General features: G+C 42.1%; 1 protein-coding gene across 7 annotated transcripts in view; it reads left to right on the top strand.

The window, feature by feature from the left end:
• The window catches only part of slc12a8 (solute carrier family 12 member 8), a 160,919-nt gene that overhangs the window by 87,086 nt on the left and 49,404 nt on the right, over positions 1 to 24,429 (top strand). For all 7 annotated transcript variants that reach the window (XM_078552362.1, XM_078552361.1, XM_078552359.1 and 4 more), the window contains 2 exons: positions 19,750 to 19,863; positions 22,839 to 22,926. In XM_078552362.1, the coding sequence (XP_078408488.1) occupies positions 19,750 to 19,863; positions 22,839 to 22,926 (202 nt within the window). The remainder of the gene's footprint in view (positions 1 to 19,749; positions 19,864 to 22,838; positions 22,927 to 24,429) is intronic.

Here is a 24,429-nt window from a genome sequence, read left to right as displayed (position 1 = left end):
TCCCTTTCTCCTCAGAGGAGGTGCCTCCAGTGGAGAGTTCAGCTCCCATTCCCTGGCTAAGGGAAGGCTTCCTGAAACTCACAGGCCCAAAAAGGATTCCTCACTGCAGAGTGCTGACCTGAAAGTTGTGAGCCCAGTCCAAGCAGATGGTATGCGTTTTGAAGTATTGCAGATCACACAGGCAAGTAACAGTAACTTTGAAAAATCAATATTTGATAGAGCACACTCGCGACCCCACTGAGCCCTCATCCCACCCGTGGATGAGGTTTATACAAATGTGTCCTACCCACCTGCCCGTTGCGCCCGTGCGCCGACCCGAAGATTGCACGAGCGCTGAAAAATTGCCATCGATCGGCGCCTCAAGGGGCTTAAGTGGCCCGTTAATTAATGGCGGGCGCGCATTGGATATCATTGCGCGGCTGCCCAACGAAATATCGCAATGGAGCGCGGTGATGCCGGGACGCTCACCCAACGTCACCGCATGTCATTTTACACGTCGGCGTGTGGGTCCTGCCAATGGGAAAATTCTGCCCCAGGTGTGTTACGGAATGCAGTATTAAATAAGATTGAATGTTTTTCTTTTCCTAAATACTAATCCAGATGCTTTTGGCTAACCCTTGGAAAATATAATCATGCATTACATTCCTACCTTGTAACAGTGACTACATTTCAAAAAATGAATTTATTGGCTGTAAAAAGCTATGGGATGTCCGGTGGTCGTGAAAGGCACCATGTAAACAGAAGTCATTTTCATTTGGGTGAGATACACATATAAAAATCCTCCTGAATCCCACAATTCTACTGTTTTACATTGTCTTTCTTTCGTGTTGATGGAATTTTCAAATGTTGTAGCAATTAATTGTATGATTAAGGAATTAAGGTACATAAAAGTGTGTTTAAAAACCTAAATATTCTTCCATTTGAAGGATAAATAGCTAACATATTTACTATTGGAAGAAGTCTTTTACAAATAGAATAGTATTTAGTGGGCTAGTGAATTACCACAACTTGCACCCTGCCATGCTAAGGGGCCTGTACTGTTTGAACAGGATCAGCTCCAAGTCTCATATTGCCTTTTATCATTGCGCTTTCATTTTCAGGAATTTTTGAGTAAACAAGTTCAGAAAATCACAAAACCTTTGCTTTGTGGTTGTGTGCATAAATCTAGTATGAGCATTTTAAATTCTCCAACATCTATTATTTTTAGTCCTTTATCAGCTGAGCATCAGTTTGCTGACTGATTATTTGAAGTGTCACTTCTAAAAGAAAAAATATACTTTTGAAATGATGAACAAATGGAAAGTTTAAAGGCCCAGAATATTTGGTGGGATTTTTCTGAACAGGTGGAAGGATCATTTCCTGTCCACGGAGTCTGTATGTCGTTGGCAGGATGGGGGTTGGGTTGGTACTGTACAGTTAAATGTGTTTTTAACTGAATTTGCTATCCATTAGAAACAGAAGCTCTGATCTGAAGGATTGTTTTCTATTTTGTATGGAAAAATTGCTGCAAATTGTGGCCAGGTTTTATTTCTTTCCACCTTTAAACTATGTTGTGAAACGTGCATGCACATGCACACATACACTATTTCTGAATGAATAACATGGTAAGACAGTCTAGCTGATCCCAGACTGCTACCTATGAAACTCTGGAGCTGACTTCCAGGAGGTGCACACAGGTGTTATCCCTTAAAGACTCTCTTTACAATTTTCTTCCAGGACTGGGCTGTTTTTCATTACCTCCCTTTGAGGCTGTGGCTAACTTAAGGAGCTCACTGTTTTCAATATTATACACATGGCCTTGTGTCCTATAATTCTGGGTCATTTCCTTTTGCAGCTCCAAAATATTGTGCCACTGTGCCTCCTCAAAATATTATAATACATTTCTGTTTCTACTCAAAGCTTTTTAAAATAGTAAATGTACACCATGAGCAAATACTTCTAGAGAATTTGGTACCACATTCAGGGTTTCAATTTCTAGTCGAAAAATAAATCCTTCATTGTACATGAAACCAAAATGGTTAAATTGGTGAAGTTCAGTTGTGTTTGAGTTTGGCCTATAAAAACAGGCTCACTTTTCAAGTTGTAGAAATTAAATGCACTGCAAGTCAATTAAAATAAATAAATCAAATGCCTATTTCTTCTGAAATACCTTGTCTCATCCGGTTATTCACCCCAGTCCAGACTGCTGGCCAGATCCCATATATGACTAGTGTGCTGAACTTTCAGTGAAGGAATTAGTTTGACAATTCCAAAATGGCACTAGTCCAAAGTGGGACAGGACACAGGACAAAAACTAAGAATGATATGATTTGAACTGATAGTCAGCCACTATGGATAGCCATTGCACCGTATTATATGGTATTTTCTGTGCCTACCATATATAACATATAAGAGAAAACAAATTTGAACCAAAGACAGGAAGCCAGTCTGGGAGCTGGCTTTCAACTGAGACTAGTCAGGATCTGAAAACAGTTGCAGCTAAGGAACAAACAGACGGTGTTTGAGAAGGGCGGTGACTTCCTTTTGGATAAACACGTCATTTATCTGGGAGTGCACGCTCTTTTCCAAATGGTGATAAAGTCGCTGGGAACTGCTTTGTTCTGCCCTATTTTTCAGATTTTCTTTTGAAAAACAAAACTTGGTTGGAGAAATCAACATCTTATGGGTGAGGACTCCTGAGCAATGAGCTGCAGTTTTTATATCACTAAATTACAAACAATACTTTCAAAATATTGATGCTGTGCCAACATTTCCTTAACCTTAACCTTGTGAACAAGATTACTGAATTTGGCAAAATAATCTGCAACACACTCTAGTCTGCACGCAAGTAGTTCATATCCTTCTGTATACCTACATAATAACTGACCTCATATGGCCATGTTCTATCCTAACTGTAGGATTACACTTGGACTTCTACCGAAATAAGTATTTTCACGAAGCAGTCATAATGGGAATCCATTAATCCAACAAGGGTTTTTTCTTAAGATAATTTATAGGACAAGAAATTGAATTTAATATTGAATAATTTGCAAAGTTAGCAGTTTGACCTGATGAATATGTATATGAATGTAGTAGTCTGCATGGCAGAGTGTTATTTAAATGGTGATAGATTGGGAAATGTTGATGTACAAAGGGATCTGGGTGTCCTTGTACACCAATCACTGAAAGTAAGCATACAGGCGCAGCAAGCAGTTAAGAAGGCAAATGGTATGTTGGCCTTCATTGCGAGAGGGCTTGAGTACAGGAGCAAGGATGTCTTACTGCAGCTGTACAGGGCCTTGGTGAGACCATACCTTGGTGAGTATTATGTGCAGTTTTAGTCTCCTTACTTAAGAAATGATATACTTGCCATAGAGGGAGTGCAGCAAAGGTTTACCAGACTGATTCCTGGGATGGCAGGATTGTCATATGAGGAGAGATTGGGCTGACTAGGGATGAATTCACTGGAGTTTAGAAGAATGAGAGAAAATCTCATTGAAACATATAAAATTCTGACAGGGCTGGACAGACTGGATGCAGGGATAATATTTCCTCTGGTTGGGGGGGTACAGAACAAGCCTCACGATACAGGATAGACCTTTTAGGACTGAGATGAGGAGAAACTTCTTCACTCAGAGGGTGGTGAACCTATGGAATTCTCTACCATGGAAGGCTGTGGAGGCCAAGTCACTGAATATATTTTAAGAAGGAAATAGATTTCCGGACTCTAAAGGTGTCAAGGGGTATGGGGAGAGCGCGGGAGTGTGGTGTTGAGATAGAGGATCAGCCATGATCATATTGAATGGTGGAGCAGGCTTGAAGAGCTGAATGACCTATGCCTGCCCCTGTTTTCTATTTCTATGCATTTCATTACCGAGTTTGTTATCCTTGTTACCCATGGGATCTGGTTAGTCTGGGTTTATTGACCCAAACTGAATTTAACCTTTTGAACTTCACATTGGGTCAGCAAAGGATGATGTTAACAGGCCACTCAAGCTGGGGTTACATTTCCATTGACTAACAGCATTTTTGGTTTGTGTGGGCTTGAGACAGACAAGTTGTGTGTTTAATATATATATATAAATATACTTAGCCATGAGGCTTCAAGGTCAACTGCAGTCTTGCAAAGGAAAATAAAAAGTGACTTGGGTTAGTAATTCCACTGACTCATCCTGATTAACCTTTACCATGAAGGCATCAGGAGGGAAAGAGCTGCTAGGTCCTATAACCACGGATGAAAAAGTAAAGGAAAATCAGGGTATTTTCTTGCTTGTGGAAAACCTCCTGAAACAGTGTATTTTTAGACAACAAGGAAAGAAAATCCAAAACAGTTTGATAATGTATATCTGTATAGAATTTTGTCAAGCACCAGTTCTACCTCAGCTATCTCAGGTTTGAGATCAATAACCACCACATCATTAAGTGGCTAGAAGATCCATGTACAGCATGTCAACAGCTGACTGACCAGCTTCAATGCATTGCGTTGAAGAGCACTATTCACCTGCCCACTACTTTTTATTGTTGATGAAGCTCAGGCAACAGCTAATACACAGACATGTATATGGGTACGGGTGACCTGCATTATTGGGCATAAAGAGCCTGAGGCCTTTTGTGTACCCAGTGCATCATATAAGAGTTATGAAATGCCTTTGACACTGAAGGCCTTCATACCCTGTATGCAGATGACTTAAGAATACTAAAAATATTAAAATTACTTGTGGGAGCCATTATACAGTCAGTAAAGGAACAGAATTGCAGCCTCCCACTGATCATATGAAATGGGCAATGCCAAATAGATTCATTGAGATATATTGAGTTCCACATTTTTTAAAGAGGAGATTGTTTAGTAATTATTACAAGTTGCTATAAATTAACCCAGCCATATGCCTGCTTGTTTTGTCTTCTTTCAATGAAGCAATTCTCACCTCCTTAAAGCTGTACCCTTTTTCTGAACTTGAGAGCCTTGTGAATGGCCAGAGACTCAATAGTCCTTTCCCTTTCAAATTGCTGGTTCCAGAGAAGGAAGAAAAGAATTAGAAGATGCTTATAATTCATAAGTGTTTATGCCTGCTCCTTTTTGTGTACAAGGCAGGGCAATCATTCCTGGATGTGCTGAAATATAATAAACCACGGGTAGGAATCACAGGTGCAGGGGCTGAAGTGAGCAGTGGTAAGTATGGCTGAATCCTGAAAACTGGGCCTGTGGCAGGTGGTGAGGGGACCAAAATGAGGGAAAAACCTACATGACCTCATCGTCACCTATTTACCTGTTCCAGATTTTAAAAAAATTCTTTCATGGGATGTGGGCGCCACGAGCAAGGCCAGCAGCTGTTGGCCCATTCCTAACTGCTCTTGAACTGAATGGTTTGCTAGGCCATTTCAGAGGGCAGTTAAGAGTCAACCACATTGCTGTGGTTCTGGAGTCACACATAGGCCAGACCAGATAAAGATGGCAGATTTCTTTCCCTGAAAGGACGTTAGTGAACCAGATGGGTCTTTGCAACAATCAATAGTTTCATGGTCTGAGACTAGCTTTACATTTCAGATTTTATTAACTGAATTTAAATTCTACCAGCTGCAATGGTGGGTTTTGGACACTCAGAGGCTTAGCCTAGGCCTCTGGGTTACTAGCCCAGTGATATTACCACTGCGCCTCCAGATGCACCTGCCCATGACAGTATTGGCGGGAGTGACCACCGCATAGTCCTGGTGGAGACGAGGTCTCATCTTCACACTGAGGAAACCCTCCATCTTGTTAGGTGGCACTACAACTATGTTAAATGGGATAGAATGAGAACAGATCAGGAAATTATGCAGGAGCTCCTCAGTGCAGTGTCCTAGACCTAACCATCTTCAGCTAGTTCATCAATGACCTTCCCTCCTTGAAAAGGTCAGAAGTGGGGTTGGTCACTGAAGATTTAACAGCATTCAGATAATGAAGCAGTCACTGCCTGCATACAGAAAGACCTGGATAACATTCAGGCTTGGGCTGACAATTGGCAAGTAACATTTGTGCTACTCAAGTGCCAGGCAATGACCATCTCTGACAAGAGACAATCTAACCATTTCCCCTTGATACTCAATGACAGTACCCATTCCTGAAAGCCTACCATCAACATCATGGGAGTTACCATTAACCAGAAATTTAACTGGGCCATCCACATAAAAACTGTGACTACAAGAGCAGATCAGAGGTTGGGAATTCTGCGACGAGTAACATTGCCTATTAAACCTATTACATTCCTAACTTTTCCCCGTTCTGATGAAAGACCATCAACCTGAAATGTTAACTCTCTCCACAGATGCTGTCTGATCTGATGAGTATGTCCAGCTTTTTCTGTTTTTATTTGAAACTGGTATGTTTCCTTGGGGTCTATAAATTATTAACTATTAAAAATTAATACTTTCATGCACATTAGCTGTCTGCTCATATTCCAGCCAGTAGATTCAATTAATCAGATTCTTAGGATGCTTCAGTAACATTTTCCAGTTTGAAATCTTTTGCCAGGCTGTTCGTAGGGTTATAAAAGCAGAATAAAAGAACTGACTGTTAGCAACATCTAAAATTGGGACTCTTTTCTGCATATTGTACTTGAATCTTTTTAAAGGGCTGGGGGTTGCTGGATTAAGTTTATGTCATGTCTGGTCACACAAAGTTTAAAGCTATTTTCTGACCTTTGAGATTTCTGCCCCAAGATTGAAAACTAATTATAGGCAAGGCTTTAGTTAAATGACTGCCCTTACATCCAATGTTCTCTTAATGTTGTGCTTAGTAATCACCACCTTTGCCTTTTTCAAGTTATAAATAGAGCAATCTTAAAACAAGAAATGTGCTTACAAGTCAGTGTTGGGGAAGCGAATACCTTTTCCATATTTGTTATGTAATGTTCATATTGAGCACTGCCAGCTCATGTGAAAAGTAAAACTCCAGTTCAGGCTTTATCTCAACCCCTAAGAAAGAGCTTGCATTAATGTAATGTCTTCCATATCCTTTGGCCATCCCACAGCACTACACAATCAATTTTGAGGCAAACAAAGCTGAAAAGATTCAAACACAGAAACCAGTGTGCACACAGCACTTCGCTTCCCCCAAGCAACAAAATAAATGATTGGTTATTTACTTTTGGTTATGTGTTCGAAATGTTGGCTCTTCTTTGAATCTTGCCAGGCACTGATGGCCCCCTTGCACGTCATGTCAACTATCTGTTTCATAATTGAGTTATGATGGTGGGATCTGGGGCTTTCACTCTCAAGCGTTTCCCTCCCCTCACCTGCCATGTACAAAAGCGCATTTTCCACCATATGTGATTGAATAGCAATTGGGAACAAAAAGCCAAGCTGATTATTCTCTGCTTTTCCAAATCAGGAGAGCTGCAATATGCTGTCTGGTCCTCATTACTTCCCAGCGAAGATTAATTAAGAGCAGAGATCACCAGTTGAATCTGGTATCTTTTGGCTTCAGTACCTGATGAGACAGTGAACTTACTCACTAAGCCATTGCGTATGCTACAAGATGAACACAATCATTGTTGTATCAATTTAAAAATTTTCCTGTAAGTAAGATTTATCTTCACAAGAACACAAGAGAAAAGAGCCAGAGAAGACCATACAGCCTGTTGAGCCTGCTCCGCCATTCAATATGATCATGGCTGACCTTGGGCTTCAACTCCACTTTCCTGCCTGCTCCCCATATCCCTGAGAGATCAAAAATCTGCCTATCCCAGTCTTAAATATAGATGAACACAGTTTCACTAGGCCATTTGTGATTTTATAGTAAGATTTTGAGAGCCACATTACAATCAGCACTAATCCATACAAATACGGATTGAGTTTTGGTAGAGCTGCACTATGGATGTAATTATTTTCTCTGTATGCTGTATAAACAATGTCCAAAGTACAATTAGGAATGTGATGAATACTTGCATGATGGTGTAGCTGCAACACATAGGAAACTCAACGTCATCCAGGATAGAACAGTTTGCATGATCACCATTTTGGGTTGGTGTACTATTGCTGCAGCATTTACAATCTACAGGATGTGCCATAACAACTTGCTGAAGTTACTTTGATTGCACCATCCACTCTTAAGACAGCAATGTTATGGGAACAATATCACCACCATATTGCTTTCAAAGTCATACACCATCCTGACTTGGAAGCATTCATTACTCCTAATTGTTGCTAGGTCAGTTTGCTAAAATTCCCTAGGTAGCACCATTGTGAGAACACCTTCACCACAAAGACTGCAATGGTTTAAGGAGAAGCCCTACAACTACTTTCCATAGCAATTAAAGCTGGGTAGTAAATGTGGTCTTGCCAATGTTGTCCTCACCCCCAAAAACAAATACGTTTAAAATAAAACAGATGGTACTTGTAAGTGCTGTTATGTGTATTTGTTTAAATATATGACTATGATTAATAATAAAAAATATGGATTTTAGTATTATACCCTGGTAGGTATAAGATCTTGTTCTGGCATTTTCCACAGATTACTTCTCAAATTGTTGTTCTTGTCCTTGACCTTAGGGCAGAATTTTCCCCCTGTTGGTGGGGGGTGTTTAGGAGTGGGCGCGCGTAGGCACTCCTCCGATCGGCGCCCCCAATTGGGGGCACGCCGCCATTTTACGTGGGTGGACCAATTAAGGCCCGCCCAGCATGACCTCCGCAAGGAAGTGCTATGCACTCCCTATGCAGGGGGGGGGGGGGGTGGTGGATTCCCTGAGCCGAGAGTGCGCTCTTTCACGCATGCGCACGAAAGAGCGCACTCATCTCCCTGAGGCTAAGTGCTGCCTCAGGGAGATCGGCTCTAACATAAAAAATCTGAAAAATAAAAAAAAAATTCCCCTGCCATTTCCCCTCATGTGACACTGTCACATGAGTTGGGACGTGTCCATAACTTTCAAATACACTTTAATTACATTTTTTAAAACCAACATGAAACCTCATCCCGCCCGTGGATGAGGTTTCATGCTTTTTCTAATGCCCACCAGGGCTCCTGGCCTGCCCACCAACCTTAAGGTTTGACGGGCAGGTCTATTAATTAGTTTAATGAGTTTATCAATGGCCTCAATTGGCCATTGACAGGTCGGCAGGCACACAGCTGATTCTGCTGAGCCCCCGCCTACCTGAAAATTGAAATGGGGTGGGGTGACGTCGGGAGTTCCACCTGACATCATCCTGCGTCATTTTACGCGTCAGCAAGCGGGCCCCGCCCCTCGCTCGCCGAGCAGGAAATCCTGGCCATAAAGTTCAAAGCAGCTGCATTGATGGATACCTGGCTACAGTGAGTAGCACCAACAATATTGACAAAGGCAGCAATGGCAAAGTGCCCTTCTTTCATCACTAATGCTACGAAGTTCCAGTAATCAAGTATATATCGGAGCAACATAATATTGATTTGAGAAGTAGCTTTACAATCTGATGACTGAAGCCTAGATTTACCTCAGCTGGAGAATGAACAACTTCAGCAATGTAGAATAGAGTAAAGGGGGTCAACTTCATTGATACTGAGTGACTTATGAAGTAATTGTATTCAAACCTACTCCTCTCCAAGGTCATACAGCATTTGTCTGCTTAATTTAAATTTTCCAATATAATTGTTTTTTACCTTAAAGGATTATTCGAGGTATTTTTCTCCACACTATAACCACTTGTGCCAAGTGACAGAATGAATGTTAAATCTTAGGAGTAATCATTTATTAAAAGAAATCTGTTGGATAATGCATATTAAGGAACAAAATATAAAATAGAGCATAAAAATATGATATCACCAAGTGTTTAAAGGATCAATCATTCTACTAGTAACAGGAGGCCAACATCAGTTCATGTCATTCATCTGTCCACAGTATTGCTTTGGTCTATTTCTAATAATCTGGAACTCCATTTGCTGAGAGTAACCTGTCTTACTTTCTTCTTGAAACAGTAATCTGTTCCACATATTTGTCCCTATTTTGGTTAAAATAGAAGTTCCTCCTGCATTTCCTGTTTCCTTTTGTTGACCTTATTTCTTAAATATGATGCCTTGTGCTTAAATTCTATATATAGCAGAGAAACTTATATGGACCCAATTAGTTCAAACTTTTCAGGAACTTAATTGCTATCATATCCCCCTCAGCCTACTCTTTTCAAGTGAAAACTTTTCCTTATACATCGCCCCTTATTCCGGGATCAATCATGTCACCCTTCTTCAAGCACCCTCCAATAATTGAATATTCTTTTTAGAATAGAAACACCAAAACTATGTCCAAATGCCACAAGACCTGGACAATATCCAGGCTTGGTCTGACAAGTGGCAAGTAAAATTCGCGCCACACAAGTGTCAGACAATGACTATCTCGAACAAGAGAGAATCTAACCATCGCCACTTGACATTCAATATCATTACCATTGCTGAATCCCTCACTATCAACATCCTGTGGGTTAGCATTGACCAGAAACTGAACTGGACAAGACATATAAATATTGTGGCTACAAGAGCAGGTCAGAGGCTAGGAATCCTGCAGCAAGTAACTCACCTCCTGACCCTCCCAAAGCCTGTCCACCATCTACAAGGCACAAGCCAGGAGTATGATGGAATACTCTCCACTTGCCTGGATGAGTGCAGCTCCAACAATACTCAAGGAGCTCTACACCACCCAGGACAAAGCAGCCCACTTGATTAGCACCACATCCACAAACATTCACTCCCTCCACCACTGACATACAATGTGGCAGCAGTGTGTGCCAAGTACAAGATGCACTGCAGGAACTCACCAAGGCTCCTTAGATGGCACCTTCTAAACCCATGATCACTACCATCTAGAAGGACACATTGGAACATCACCACTTCGAAGTCCCCCTCCAAGCCACTCACCATCCTGACTTGGAAATATATCGTCGTGCCTTCCCTGTCGCTGGGTCAAAATCCTAGAATTCCCTCCCTAAAAGCATTGTGGGTGTACCTACACCACATGGACTGCAGCGGTTCAAGAAGGCACCTCACCTCCACCTTCTCAAGGGCAATTAGGGATGGGCAATAAATGCTGGCCTAGCCAGTGATGTCCACATCCCATGAATTGGACTTACACAGTAGTCCAAATGTAGTCTCACCAGGGCTAAATGCAATTTTAAACAATGTCTCTGAATTTGTATATTATACACATCACTCCAAACATCCTGGGAATATTGTGTTGATGCTTTTAGTGAAATAGCCACTAAAATCCCACAGTTTCTCTCTTGCTCAGATACTTCAAGTATATTCCTATATAGCAAATAATCCACCCCAACCTCACCTGTACTTCAGAGCCATTGTAATGAACTTGACATACCGGACAGGTTTCTTACTTGAAACAGATAACTTTATTACAGAGCTCTTTTAGAAGCTACATGCTTGAACCAGGTCCATGACTAGAAAGCTCTGCCCCTCGGATTACCCACGCTTAGGGTTCATTCGTCAGAACAACCACGTGACCCTAAAGTTAGTAGGAAAGGTTATACCTGCAATCACTACATTTCCTCCCCCTTTAGTTTGTTTTACATTTCCTATTTACAAAGAATGTTTTGATCCACAACATATACATATATACACACAGGTCAGGTGATTAAAGATTAAGTCTCTGAGGTGGTTTTCTAATTCAGTTAGAGCAGCATAGCTCTACCACTTGAGATTCTCCCACTGGATCGACATGATCAGGAATTGCAGCTCCTTTGAAATTGGCAGTTCAGTGTTAGGCAGAGATTCAACAGAGACATCAGGTATGTCTATTCTAAGTCGATCTGTCACCTCAGGAATTAAAGGTTTGACACCAATTACAGGCGGAATAACTGGTTGTTGGAATGTCTCTCTACTCCTTAGATGATCCACATGTTTCCGAACAATCTGGCCTTCCACTTCAATTTGGAATGCCAAGGGTCCAGTTTCAAGGACAATTATACCAGGAACCCAACTAGGTCCATTTCCAAAGTCCTGCTTGAAAACCATATCTCCTGCAATAAATCTTCAAGCTTTAATATGAATATCGTGATTCAATTTTTGACTACTCTGATTCTTCTCTACCTTCCCCTCTAAGTTTGGAAACACCAGACTTAACCTTGTACGAAGGCGGGGTTTCATCAGTTATTCAGATGGTTCTGAACATGTAATTGCATGAGGAGTTGTACGATAATTGAGAACATATGAACATACGAATTAGGAGCAGGAGTAGGCCACTCAGCCCCTCGAGCCTGCTCCGCCATTCAATAAGATCATGGCTGATCTGAATGTAACTTCAACCCCACATTCCTGCCTACCCCCATAGGCTTTCACCCCTTGCTAATCAAGAATATACCCAACTCTGCCTTAAAAATATTCAAAGACCCTGCTTCCACCGCCTTTTGAGGAAGAGAGTTCCAAATACTCACTACCCTCTGAGAGAAAAAATTTCTCCTCATCTCTGTCTTAAATGAGAAGCCCCTTATTTTTAAACAGTGACTCCTAGTTCTAGATTCTCCCACAAGAAGAAACGTCTTTTCCACATCCACCCTGTCAAGACCCCTCAGGATCTTAAAGGTTTCAATTAAGTCGCCTCTTACTCTTCTAAATTCCAATAGATACAAGCCTAACCTGTCCAGCCTTTCCTCATAAGACAACCCGCCCTTTCCTGGTATTCGTCTAGTAAACCTCCTCTGAACTGCTTCTAACGCAATTACATCTTTCTTTAAATAAGGAGGCCTGAGGCATAACCTCCCTACTTTTGTAATCAATTCCCCTCACAATAAATGATAACATCCTATTAGCTTTCCTAATTACCTGCTGTACTTGCACACTAGCCTTTTGTAATTCATGCACTAGGACACCCAGATCCCGCTGAATCTCAGAGCTCTGCAATCTCTCACCAGTTAGATAATAAGCTTCCTTTTTATTCTTCCTGCCAAAATGAACAATTTCACATTTGTCCACATTATACTCCATTTGCCAGATCTTTGCCCACTCACTTAACCAGGAGAAAACATGTGAGTCGAGTTTCTAGAGTACCTTCCGATAACTTCTTCATTCCTGATTTGAAAGTTTGCACTGCCCTTTCAGCTAACCCATTGGATGAGGGGTGAATTGGGGCTGTTTTAATGTGTTTAACTCCATTTAAATTCATGAACCTCTGAAATTCTGTACTAGTGAAGACATGCATACTAAAACGTTGGCTCAGCTTTTCGATAGTTGCCCACAATGTCATACACATCCATCCACCTAGAATGTGCATTGATGAACAATAAAAATATGGTACCTAAAAATGGATCTACATAACCTATATCTAATCTAACTCAGGGTTGACCAGGCCGCTCCCACGGATGCAAGGTCCGCACAGAGCTGGAACAGGCAACTTCTGTTGTTGCTGACACTGGAGACAGTGCTTGACCATGCTTTCAATGTCACTGTCAATGCCTGGCCAGCAGACAAAGCTTCGCATGAGCATTTTCATCTTCAATATGCCTGGATGTGCACTGTGAAGCTCTGTCAAGAGTGGTTCTCTTCCTTGTAAAGGGATGACGACTCTTGATCCCCACAACAAGGTTCCATCTTGACAACTTAACTCTGCTTTATGGGCATGGAATGGTCTTATCTCTTCAGACACTTGTGAATTCGACCATCCTTGTAATACCAGGTCTCGGACTTTTTGACAGAATTGAATCCCTGTCTGTTCAATTCCTTATTTGCTTCACGCACACAGGTGAAGAGTCCAAGAAATTCAGCACAAGCACAACATCTTATGGCACTGGAGCATGTACCATGCTATCTGGTAATGGAAGACGACTGAGTGCGTCTGCATTTGCCATGTGCAAACCAGGATGGTGCATAAACGTGCACTCATACGCCGATAATATTAAAGCCCAATGTTGAATTCTTGCTGAGGCTATTAGTGGAATGGCTTTATCCTCACTGAATAAACCCATACTTAGATTTCTTGGTATTGAATTATGTCTGCCAGTTACCCACTCACTGATCAAAGCTCCTTCTGAATGTGCACTTTGATATTCACCATTTTCCACTGTTCCCAAACAGGTATTGTCTGCAAATGTGGACACTTTAGACACAATTCCTTCTTTTGCTTTTGTCATAAAAATTAGAAACAAAAGCACTTCTGATGCAGAACCTTTTGGCATTCCACTGGTAACTGGCTGCTGACCAGATATCTGCCCATGCACTATTACTCTATTGGCTACCAACCACCCATTTGACAATCCATTTTAATATATTCTTATCTCATCCACATATTTGTTCTTTATGCGGTGGCCTATGTTGTGGAACAGTAATCTGCAATTCTCTTGACTGATTAAAGTTATGGCTGTACAACTCAACACTTAAGGGTAGCTGTGAAGTGTCAGTAAAATTTGAGTGACATTGTCACTGTTGAAGTAAAATAAATAAATTCTTGCATTTATATGGTGCCTTTCACAACCTCAGGATGTCGATGAAGTACTTTTGAAGCGTGGCTACTGTTGTAGTGCAGTAAATGTGGTAGCTAATTTACACATAGCAAACTCCAACAAACAGCAATGAGCTAATGACCAAATAATCTATTTTCAATGACTTTTACTGAGGAATAAAAACACACGATAATAATCTTGACATTGTATCCCATTAAGAACCATATGTTGAAGTTATGACAGCCTCTTATTTGTCAAAGTTGGAAGCCAGAACAGTAAGCAGGATTGTGAGCAATACAGTGATTCTTCAGCTGATGACACTGAATGTGTCAGTCTCTCACCCACAAGACTTTCCTGTAGTTACTGGAGCTAAATAATAGAAATGAAGTGGTAGCAAATTAAAGGAAATAGTGGGGGAATTTTGTGGTGATGTTTATACATGTGGGAGTTGACATTGTTATTTTTACAGAAAGTGTGATGTTTCCATTATATTGAAGGAAAATATTTATCAGACTTTATAAATAGGCTATTAGAACCATTACAAAACATTACATAAATACATTGAATGATTTCATTTTGAGATTCTTCAGCTTAAGCCACATAAATCATGAATCAAAACCAGCACTGGCATCAAGTGCAGTCAGGGTGTTGGTGATAAACCTCTCTGAGCTCAGCAGTGTGAAGCCTGGGTTTCAATTGCCAAGTCCCCAGTCAGTTACCTGCCTGAGGGGAATGACAGCAGGGCTTGTGGATGGAACAGCTGTTCTGCTGACTTCATGCCCATTTTGAAAATCACTCCCAACTTTTCAGTAGCAGATGTCTTTTTTGTTTTATTAAAATTGTCAATCATATATGTTAATCAGATTCTTTCAGTTACTCACTTTGGGAGGGAAAAATTAAATCAATTGGAGGTTTGTTGGTCTAATCAGTACCTGATTTAATAATACGTCCAACATATGGGTTAAGATATACACAACATATGGGTAAAGAGTTCTCAACATATTGTAGCTGGGATTGCTAATGAGAATTATTCTCATTGAATTGTGTTGTGATATCATTTGTTCTTGTGTATGAGACTTGAGCATTCTTGCTAATTAAGAAAAGCTTTCTTCAAACAATATCTTAGATCATTCAAATAAATTGTCACATTTATTGATACAGATTAAGAATTTATAAAAATGTTGTTTCTATGGAACTGACCATGGTTTATTTGGGGGAGTTGATGGCGTAGTGGTAATGTCACTGGACTAGTAATCCAGAGGCCCAGGGTAATGCTCTGGGGACCCAGGTTTGAACCCCAATGGTGAAATTTGAACTCAATAAAAAACTGGAATTAAAAGTCTAATGATGACCATGAAACCACTGTCGTTTGAAACAAACCCGTCTGCTTTACTAATGTCCTTAAGGGAGGGAAATCTGATGTCCTTACCTGGTCTGGCCCACATTTGACTCCAGATCCACAGCAATGTGGTTGATTCTTAACTGCCTTCTGAAAAGGCCTCAGTTTATCAATCTACTTAAAAAACCTAAAAGGAATGGAACCAGACGGACCAGCTGGCATCAACCTAGGCACCGGAAATGACAATGGCAAACTTAGCCCTGTCGACCTGCAAAGTCCTCCTCACTAACATCTGGGGGCTAGTGCCAAAAGTGGGAGAGCTGTCTCACAGACTAGTCAAGCAACAGCCTGACATAGTCATACTCACAGAAACATCATCACCATCCCTGGGAATGTCCTGTTCCACCGGCAGGACAGACAAAGCAGAGATGGCGGAACAGTGATATACGGCTGGGAGGGAGTTGCCCTGGGAGACCTCAACATTGACTCTGGACCCCATGAGGTTTTATGGCATCAGGTCAAACATGGGCAAGGAAACCTCATGCTGATTACCATGTACCACCCCCCACCTACCACCCACTACGCCAGCCCCTCAGCTGATGAATCAGTGCTCCTCCATGTTGGACACCACTTGGAGGAAGCACTGAGGGTGGCAAGGGTGCAGAATGTTCTCTGGGTGGGGGACTTAAACGTCCATCACCAAGAGTGGCTCAGTAGCACACTATTGACCGAGCTAGCCGAGTCCTAAAAGACAAGCTGCTAGACTGGGTCTGCAGTAGGTGGTGAGGATAACCATAAGATATAGGAGCAGAAATTAGGCCATTCGGCCCATCGAGTCTGTTCCGCCAACAAGAGGAAAAAACATACTTGACCTCATTCTCACCGACCTGCCTGTCACAGATGCATCTATCGATCACAGTATCAGTAGAAGTGACCACCGCACAATTGTTGTGGAGATGAAGTCCCGTCTTCACATTGAGCATACCCTCTATCGTGTTGAGTGGCACTACACAATGTGATAGATGGGATAGATTTCGAACAGATCTAGCAACTCAAGACTGGGCTTCTACTGTGAGCCATCAGCAGCAGTGGAATTGTACTCAACCACAATTATAACCTCATGGCTCAGCATATCCCCCACTCTACCATTATCGCCAAATCAAGGGATCAACCCTGGTTCAATGAAGAGTGCAGGAGGGCATGCCTGGAACAGCACCAGGCAAACCTAAAAATGTGGTATCAACCTAGTGAAGCTACAACACGGGACTACTTGCGTGCCAAACAGCATAAGCAGCAAGTGATAGACAAAGCTAAGTGATTCCACAACCAATGAATCAGATCTAAGCTCTGCAGTTCTGCCACATCCAGTTGTGAATGGTGGTGGACAATTAAACAACTCACTAGAGGAGAAGGCTTCACAGATATCCCTATCCTCAACAATGGGGGAGCCCACCACATCAGTGCAAAAGATAAGGCTGAAGCATTTGCAACAATCTTCAGCCAGAAGTGCCGAGTGGATGATCCATCTGGACCTCCTCTGGAGATCCCCAGCATCACAGATGCCAGTCCTCTGCCAATTGGATTCACTCCATGTGATATCAAGAAATGGCTGCATGCACTGGATACTGCAAAGGCTATGGACCCTGACAATATCCTGGCAATAGTACTGAAGACTTGTGCTCTAGAACTTGCCGTGCGCCTAGCCAAGCTGAACCAGTACAGCTACAAGACTGGCATCTACCCAACTATGTAGAAAATTGCCCAGCTATGTCCTGTACACAAAAAGCAGGATAAATCCAACCTGGCCAAGTACCACCCCATCATTCTACTCTCATTCATCAGTAAAGTGATGGAAGGGGTCATCAACTGTGCTATCAAACGGTACTTGCTTTGCAATAAGCTGCTCACTGATGCCCAGTTTGGGTTCTGCCAGAGCCGGCTCTTGACCTCATTACAACCTTGGTCCAAACATGGACAAAAGAGCTGAACTCCCGAGGCAAGGTGAGAGTGACTGCCCTTGACATCAAGGTAGCATTTGACCAAGTGTGTGGCATCAAGGAGCCCTAGAAAACTGGAGTCAACGGGAATCAGGGGGAAAACTTTCTGCTGGTTGGAGTCATACCTAGCACAAAGAAAGATAGTTGTGGTTGTTGGAGGTCAATAATCTCAGTTCCAGGACATCTTTGCAAGAGTTCCTCAGGGTAGTGTCCTAGGCTCAACTATCTTCAGTTGCTTCATCAATGACCATCCTCCATCAGAAGATCATAAATGGGATGTTCTCTGATGATTGCACAACGTTCAACACCATTCACGACTCCTAAGATACTGAAGCAGTCCATGTCCAATTGCAGCAAGACCTGGACAATATCCAGGCTTGAGCTGACAAGTGACAAGAAACGTTCATGCCACACAAATGCCAGGCAATGATCACCTCCAACAAGAGAGAATTTAACCATTGCCCCTTGATATTCAATGGCATTACCATTCTAGAACCAGGGGACATAGATTCAAGATAAGTGGCAGAAGATGTAGGGGGGACATGAGGAAGAACTTTTTTACGCAGAGGGTAGTGGGTGTCTGGAATTCGCTGCCCAAGTTGGTGGTAGAGGCAGAAACTTTAAACTCTTTTAAAAAGTACCTGGATCTGCACCTTAAGTGCTGTAAGCTGCAGGGCTATGGGCCGGGTGCAGGAAGGTGGGATTAGAAAGGGTACCTGGGTGTCCTCAGGCTGGCATGGACATGATGGGCCGAATGGCCTCCTGTGCTGTAACTTTTCTATGGTTCTATGACTGAATCCCCTACTGTTAACATCCTGGCAGTTATCATTGACCAGAAACTGAACTGGACTAGCCATATAAATACTGTGGCTACAAGAGCAGGTCAGAGGCTCAGCATCCTGCAGTGAGTAACTCATCTCCTGACTCCCCAAAGCCTGTCCAACATCTACAAGGTACAAGTCAGGAGTGTGATGGAATGCTCTTCACTGGCCTGGATGAGTGTAGCTCCAACAACACTCAAGAAGCTTGACACCATTCAGGACAAAGCAGCCCTGTTGTTTGGCACCCCTTCCACAAACATTCACTCCCTCCACCACTGACGCACAGTGGCAGCAGTGTGTACCATCTACAAGATGCACTGCAGGAACTCACCAAGCCTCCTTAGACATCACCTTCCAAACCCACGACCATTACCATCCAGAAGGACAAGGGCAGCAGACACATGGGAGCATCACCACCTGGAAGTTCCCCTCCAAGCCACTCACCATCCTGACATGGAAATATATTGCTGTTCCTTCACTGCTGCTGGGTCAAAATCCTGGAACTCCCTCCTTAACAGCACTGTGGGTGTACCTACACCACACGGACTGCAACAGTTCAAGAAAGCAGCTCACCGCCTGTTGCTCAAGGGCAATTAGGGATGGACAATAAATACTGGCCTAGCCAGCGACGCCCACATCCCATGAGTGAATAAAAAGAAAAATTCTGTCACTATTCACCACCACCACCTCACTCCCCCTTCTCTCCTGAAGATGTTGACTTGCTGGGATATGGTTCTACAGGGGCCAGTTTCCCCTGGTACTTGGTCCTGGAGGCAAATAATTCAGGTGTGATCCTTGATCTTAAGGAAGGCTATTGTACCAAGGATGCATCAATGTTAGGCCTGGATCTTCCTTCACATAGTATCCGATCCCATAGTTTTCATGATAGTAACCAGGAGTCAGAGGTTACCTTCTTTCTAACTCAGGGTGTCAAGGTCAACTGTAGCATCCTGATGGTTAAACCAGCTGAAATACGCAAGCAGTCAAGGAGTTGAACCTAGGGTCTTTCTGGCATGGTGACTCAATCTGACTTTGCTTGACAGGACCATGCGGGAGCTGCGACACTGGGTTTTACCGTTTCTTCAGGTTAAGCAACATTGCCTAAAAATGTGGAATCTGTAAGCATTGTATGACAATACATCAGTAAAGCAGCTGAAGATTCAGGATTCACTTTTAATTTTATAATTTTCAGAAAATATAAAATAAAAAATGAATTTCCCATTTAATTCCTCAGACTTTGGATTTGTGGGATACACTGAAGAACGACTTGGGAACAATACGTTCCCAGACTACAGCCCAGAAGAAAATTTCTTCACAGTTTTTGGTGTCTTCTTTCCTACTGCTACTGGTAAGTTAATATATGTGATTATTCACATTTCAATGTTGTTTGTTTGCATTTGTCACATTTTTGGACTAGATTTGCAAATTTATATATACAACACTGGTGGAGTAGGAGATGTTAAGGTACTCCCTAACAACCTGCTGAGTCACTGCAGGAATCCTTACTCTGTCCCCCAATATAATAGAGTACCCCAAGAATCAAGATTGGGTAATAGAGTCCCTCCTGAATGGGACCCCAGTGCATTAACAGGCTTCCACCCAAATGGGAATCAAGCAACAGGCTATCCCTAAAAGTCAACTAATAATAGGTTAACCTATGAATTAGAGGTCAACAACCAGCTTCCAAAAAAAGATAAAAACAAAAAAACTGCGGATGCTGGAAATCCAAAACAAAAAATAAAAAATACCTGGAAAAACTCAGCAGGTCTGGCAGCATCGGCGGAGAAGAGTACAGTTGACGTTTCATGTCCTCATGACCCTTCAACAGAACAGTTCTGTTGAAGGGTCATGAGGACTCGAAACATCAACTGTGCTCTTCTCCGCCGATGCTGCCAGACCTGCTGAGTTTTTCCAGGTATTTTTTACTTTTTGTTTTGTTTCCTATAAAAAGAGTCCAATCACGGGTTATCATCTGGAAGAGAATTCAATAACAGTTTGCCCTCTGAATGCAAATTCAGTAATAGGCTGCCCTCTGAATTAGAGTGTAATAATAAGCTACCTTCTGGATGGGATTCCAGTGTAAAAATTATGTATTGACTCTTTGTTTAACTTTTGATCCTTGCTAATGATTTCAATAGACTTTTAACACTTTGTCCTGTACGCCTCCATTCCCTTTATCTCATGTATTTATCAAATCTCCCCTTAAGTGCACCAGTGTTACCTGCTTCAACCACTCCATGTGGCAATGAGCTCCATATTATCATCACCCTCTGAGTAAAGAAATTCTTCCCAAGTTCTGTTTTCAATCTATTAGTGGCTAATTTATATTTATGCCCCCTTATTCTGGACTCACCCACAACAGAACACAGTTTCTCATGTTCACCCATCAAACCCTTTTCATAGCCATAGTCATTATGGCACAAAGGAAGGCCATTTGGCCCATCAAGTCCATGCCTGCTCTCTAAGCAAACCAGTCAGGTCCATTGCCCCAGTCTTTCCCTGTAGCTCTGCAAGTCTATTTCCCTCAAATGCTCATCCAATTTCCTTTTGAAATCATTGTCTCCACTTTCACCACCCTCGTGGGCAGCAAGTTCCAGGTCATTGCCATTACTGCATAAAAAAGTTCTTCCTCACATCCCCCTTAAACCTTAAAACCCTAAAACCTTAAATCTGCAAACCCTAAACTTTTTAGCATCAGCTATTGGGAACAGCTTTTCTTTGTCTACCTTTTACAATTACAAAGCACTGAACAATGAGACTGTACTTTTTTCCTTCTTTGCACGACAGGACGAATGTACAGTTACCATTCCATGATTCTATGATTCTATAATTTTCCCCAGTTGTTTAAGGGCTTATCACCGCCTTTCTCCTGGAAGTCCTTTGGCTGGCAGAGATAGCAATAATAATTAGGGATATGACGCAGCTTGCTAGACCCGTATCTCAGTCTGTACTTACATGTAGAAGGAAGGTGCAGTCAGCCTCCACAATTGAGCCTGCCATTGTCGTCACTGCCCAGATTCTTTCCCCCACACCTTGCATGTTCCCCGTTTTCTGTCCATGTCTACCCCAATTTCAGATAGGAGACAAAGGAAACTCAAGTCCCCCTTTGTGTTTGAAATGGGTTCCGTTGAGTTTTTGCAAGGATGTTTGTAAACCTTGAATTTGCATGTGAAAGGATTCCTCATCAATGCAAATCAAGGGCATGTTGCCAAAGTCTCAGTTAATCTTCCATCATGAAATCCTGCAATCCAGCAACATGGTTTACAAAACTACACATGCCCCCTCAATTTCTATGCCAGTCTTTTCCTCTTTCAGGCCTTAAGGTCGCTTTGGAAGCAGCCTTGCTTTCCAATTTCAGGTATGGTGTTAAAAGGCTGCTGATTTGCTATGAGCTCATTTTGTGCCACTGGCAAAGAGCAATTTCAACTCCTAAGTATATGTGTTTGTTTCTAGTGGATGTTATTTAACTGCTATATGGAATGGGAGTTAAAAATGATTTACAGTGATTTACTTCCAATAGTCAAGGCAGTAATTACATCGTATATTATTTTTCATCAGTGAATGTGGTGGTAAATCAGGGTGGTTAGGACTGAGGGAATAAAATAATTTCTTACCTTCTAATATTTCATCCAAAAAAATGCAGAAGGATTTTTCTTTACCTTTGACTGAAGATTCGCCTTGAATGCCTGGTTACCATAACAATACGTCTTTCCTAGTCATAGCAGATAATTCTCAAGGCTGTTGCCTGCATACTTCCAGTGCACATCAGAAGGATCTTGTTTATTTTCATTTCAGTGATATTTCCTTTAATCTTCTTTACACTTTTTTGTACGTATACTTATATTGCATTTGTTGTAGAATTTACTTCAAAACTCGTGCATTAATCCATAGATATTTAGACATAAAAGCCATGGAAACCATCCAGCACTATGCACGTGTGCGAGTATTTGTTGGAGTGTGTTTGTTTTGTGTATGTGAGAGTTTGTTAGTGTGTGTGTGAATGAATTTTAGGAATAAGTTGCTTTCCAGGATGGCCTTGTTGCAAGCATATTTACAGCATGTTTATCCTGTAATCACTTCAAGAAGAGCTCATCAATATTGGCAGAGGCTCAGAGTGCTGTGGAAACCATATTGTTTATATGAGTCAAGAGGGGGTATGGATTACATAATAGTTATAGTAACAGCCACACCTGGCAGAGAATGGCTCCTAATTTGCTTACAGAATAACAGTCATTACACTGCTAGGTAATTGAATGTTGTGGGTGATCCACAAATACTAGAATGTGATGTTACTTTATTAACTTTGATTTCTGTTATCTTCAGGTGTAATGGCAGGATTTAACATGAGTGGAGACCTCCAGAAACCTGCATCCAATATCCCTCTAGGGTCACTAGCGGCTGTAGGCGTCTCGTAAGTCCTAATGACTATAGTTCATAGACACTGCTTCATGCACTTGAGCCACATTCTTGGATGTGGTCAATATGTTTTAAATTCTAATCAGCATTTGTGGCCATGTATGTAAATGAGTTAATTATCTGGTGATTTTTGTTTCAAATGTGCAGCATTGGCAGATTATGATGGCAGCCTTTAGTCTTGTAAGATCATGGTTTGCATCGTGGTGGTCAACTCTGTGTTAAGCATCTCCTGGTATGACTCAGGAGCCCCACAGTCTCTGCTGTATTTGCTGCAGAGGAAGACAGTGGGCTGAGAAGGTGCATCATTTGTTGGCCTCTGTTTTCTCAGGGCCCTCTTGGTCAGCTGAGCTTTTTGTTTCTGCTCGCTTCTTCCAAAGTCCTTCCAAACAGCCAGCCTCCAGATGTCACAGCCGTCAGTGACTGTCTCCCAGTTCTCAGTAAAAATGTCTGCCATTTTTATATTCCTCTTGCAGGTGCCCTTGTAGAGGAGGTATGGATGCCCAGGAGGTCATGACCCAGTGGCCAGTTCACCATACAGGAGGTCTTTTGGGTATATGGCTGTCATCCATCTGATGAATGTATCCAAATCAGCACAGACGCAGTCGGCTTAGCAATGAGTATATTGAGTATATGCTGATGGAATTAGCATGCTCCAGGACCTCTGAGTTGATGACCCAGTCCTGCCAAGAGATGCCAAGGATATGCCTTAGACAGCGAAGGTGGAAACTGTTCAACCTTTTCTCCTGCCTACCATGTGTCGTCCAGGTCTCACTACTGAGGACTCTGGCTTGGTAGACTTGCAATTTGTTGTTCTCAGCCAGGTTGCTGTTGTTCCACACTCTCTTATTCAGCTTGGAGTAGCAGCTTTTGCGATATGTGTTGATTTCAGCATCAACTGACAGATTGCTGGTGATAGTGGAACCTAGATATGTGAAGCTATCAACAACCTCCAACCTCACCTTATCAATGCTGATGGATGGTGTTATGGCAACATCCTTTTTTTTCACACGATGTGGGCATCGCTGGCGAAGCCAGCATTTGTTGCCCATCCCTAATTGCCCTTAAACTGAGTGGCTTGCTAGGTCATTGAAAATGGCAGTTAACAGTCAACCACATTGCTGTGGGCCTGGAGTCACATGTAGGCTGGACCAGGTAAGGACGGTAGATTTCCTTCCCTAAAGGGCATTAGTGAGACAGATGGTTTTTACGACAATCGATCATAGTTTCACAGCCCCTATTACTGAGACTAGCTTTCAATTCCAGATTTATTAATTGAATTTAAATTCCACCAGCTATTGTGGTAGAATTTGAACCCATTCCCCAGAGCATTTGTCTGGGACTTTGGATTACTAGTCCAATGACAATACCACTACACCACCATCTCCTGGACCATGTCATTTGTCTTCCTGATGCTGATGGTCAAACCAAACTCTTTACAGGCATGGGAGAGTCTGACCATTCACTGCTGAAGGTGTTTCTCAGTACAGAATGTTGGTGC

The sequence above is a fragment of the Cetorhinus maximus genome, chromosome 11, assembly GCF_964194155.1.
Source record: "Cetorhinus maximus chromosome 11, sCetMax3.hap1.1, whole genome shotgun sequence".
Taxonomy (NCBI): domain Eukaryota; kingdom Metazoa; phylum Chordata; class Chondrichthyes; order Lamniformes; family Cetorhinidae; genus Cetorhinus; species Cetorhinus maximus.
Note: the sequence above shows the minus strand (reverse complement) of the source record. Positions and strands in the feature narration are given on the sequence as shown.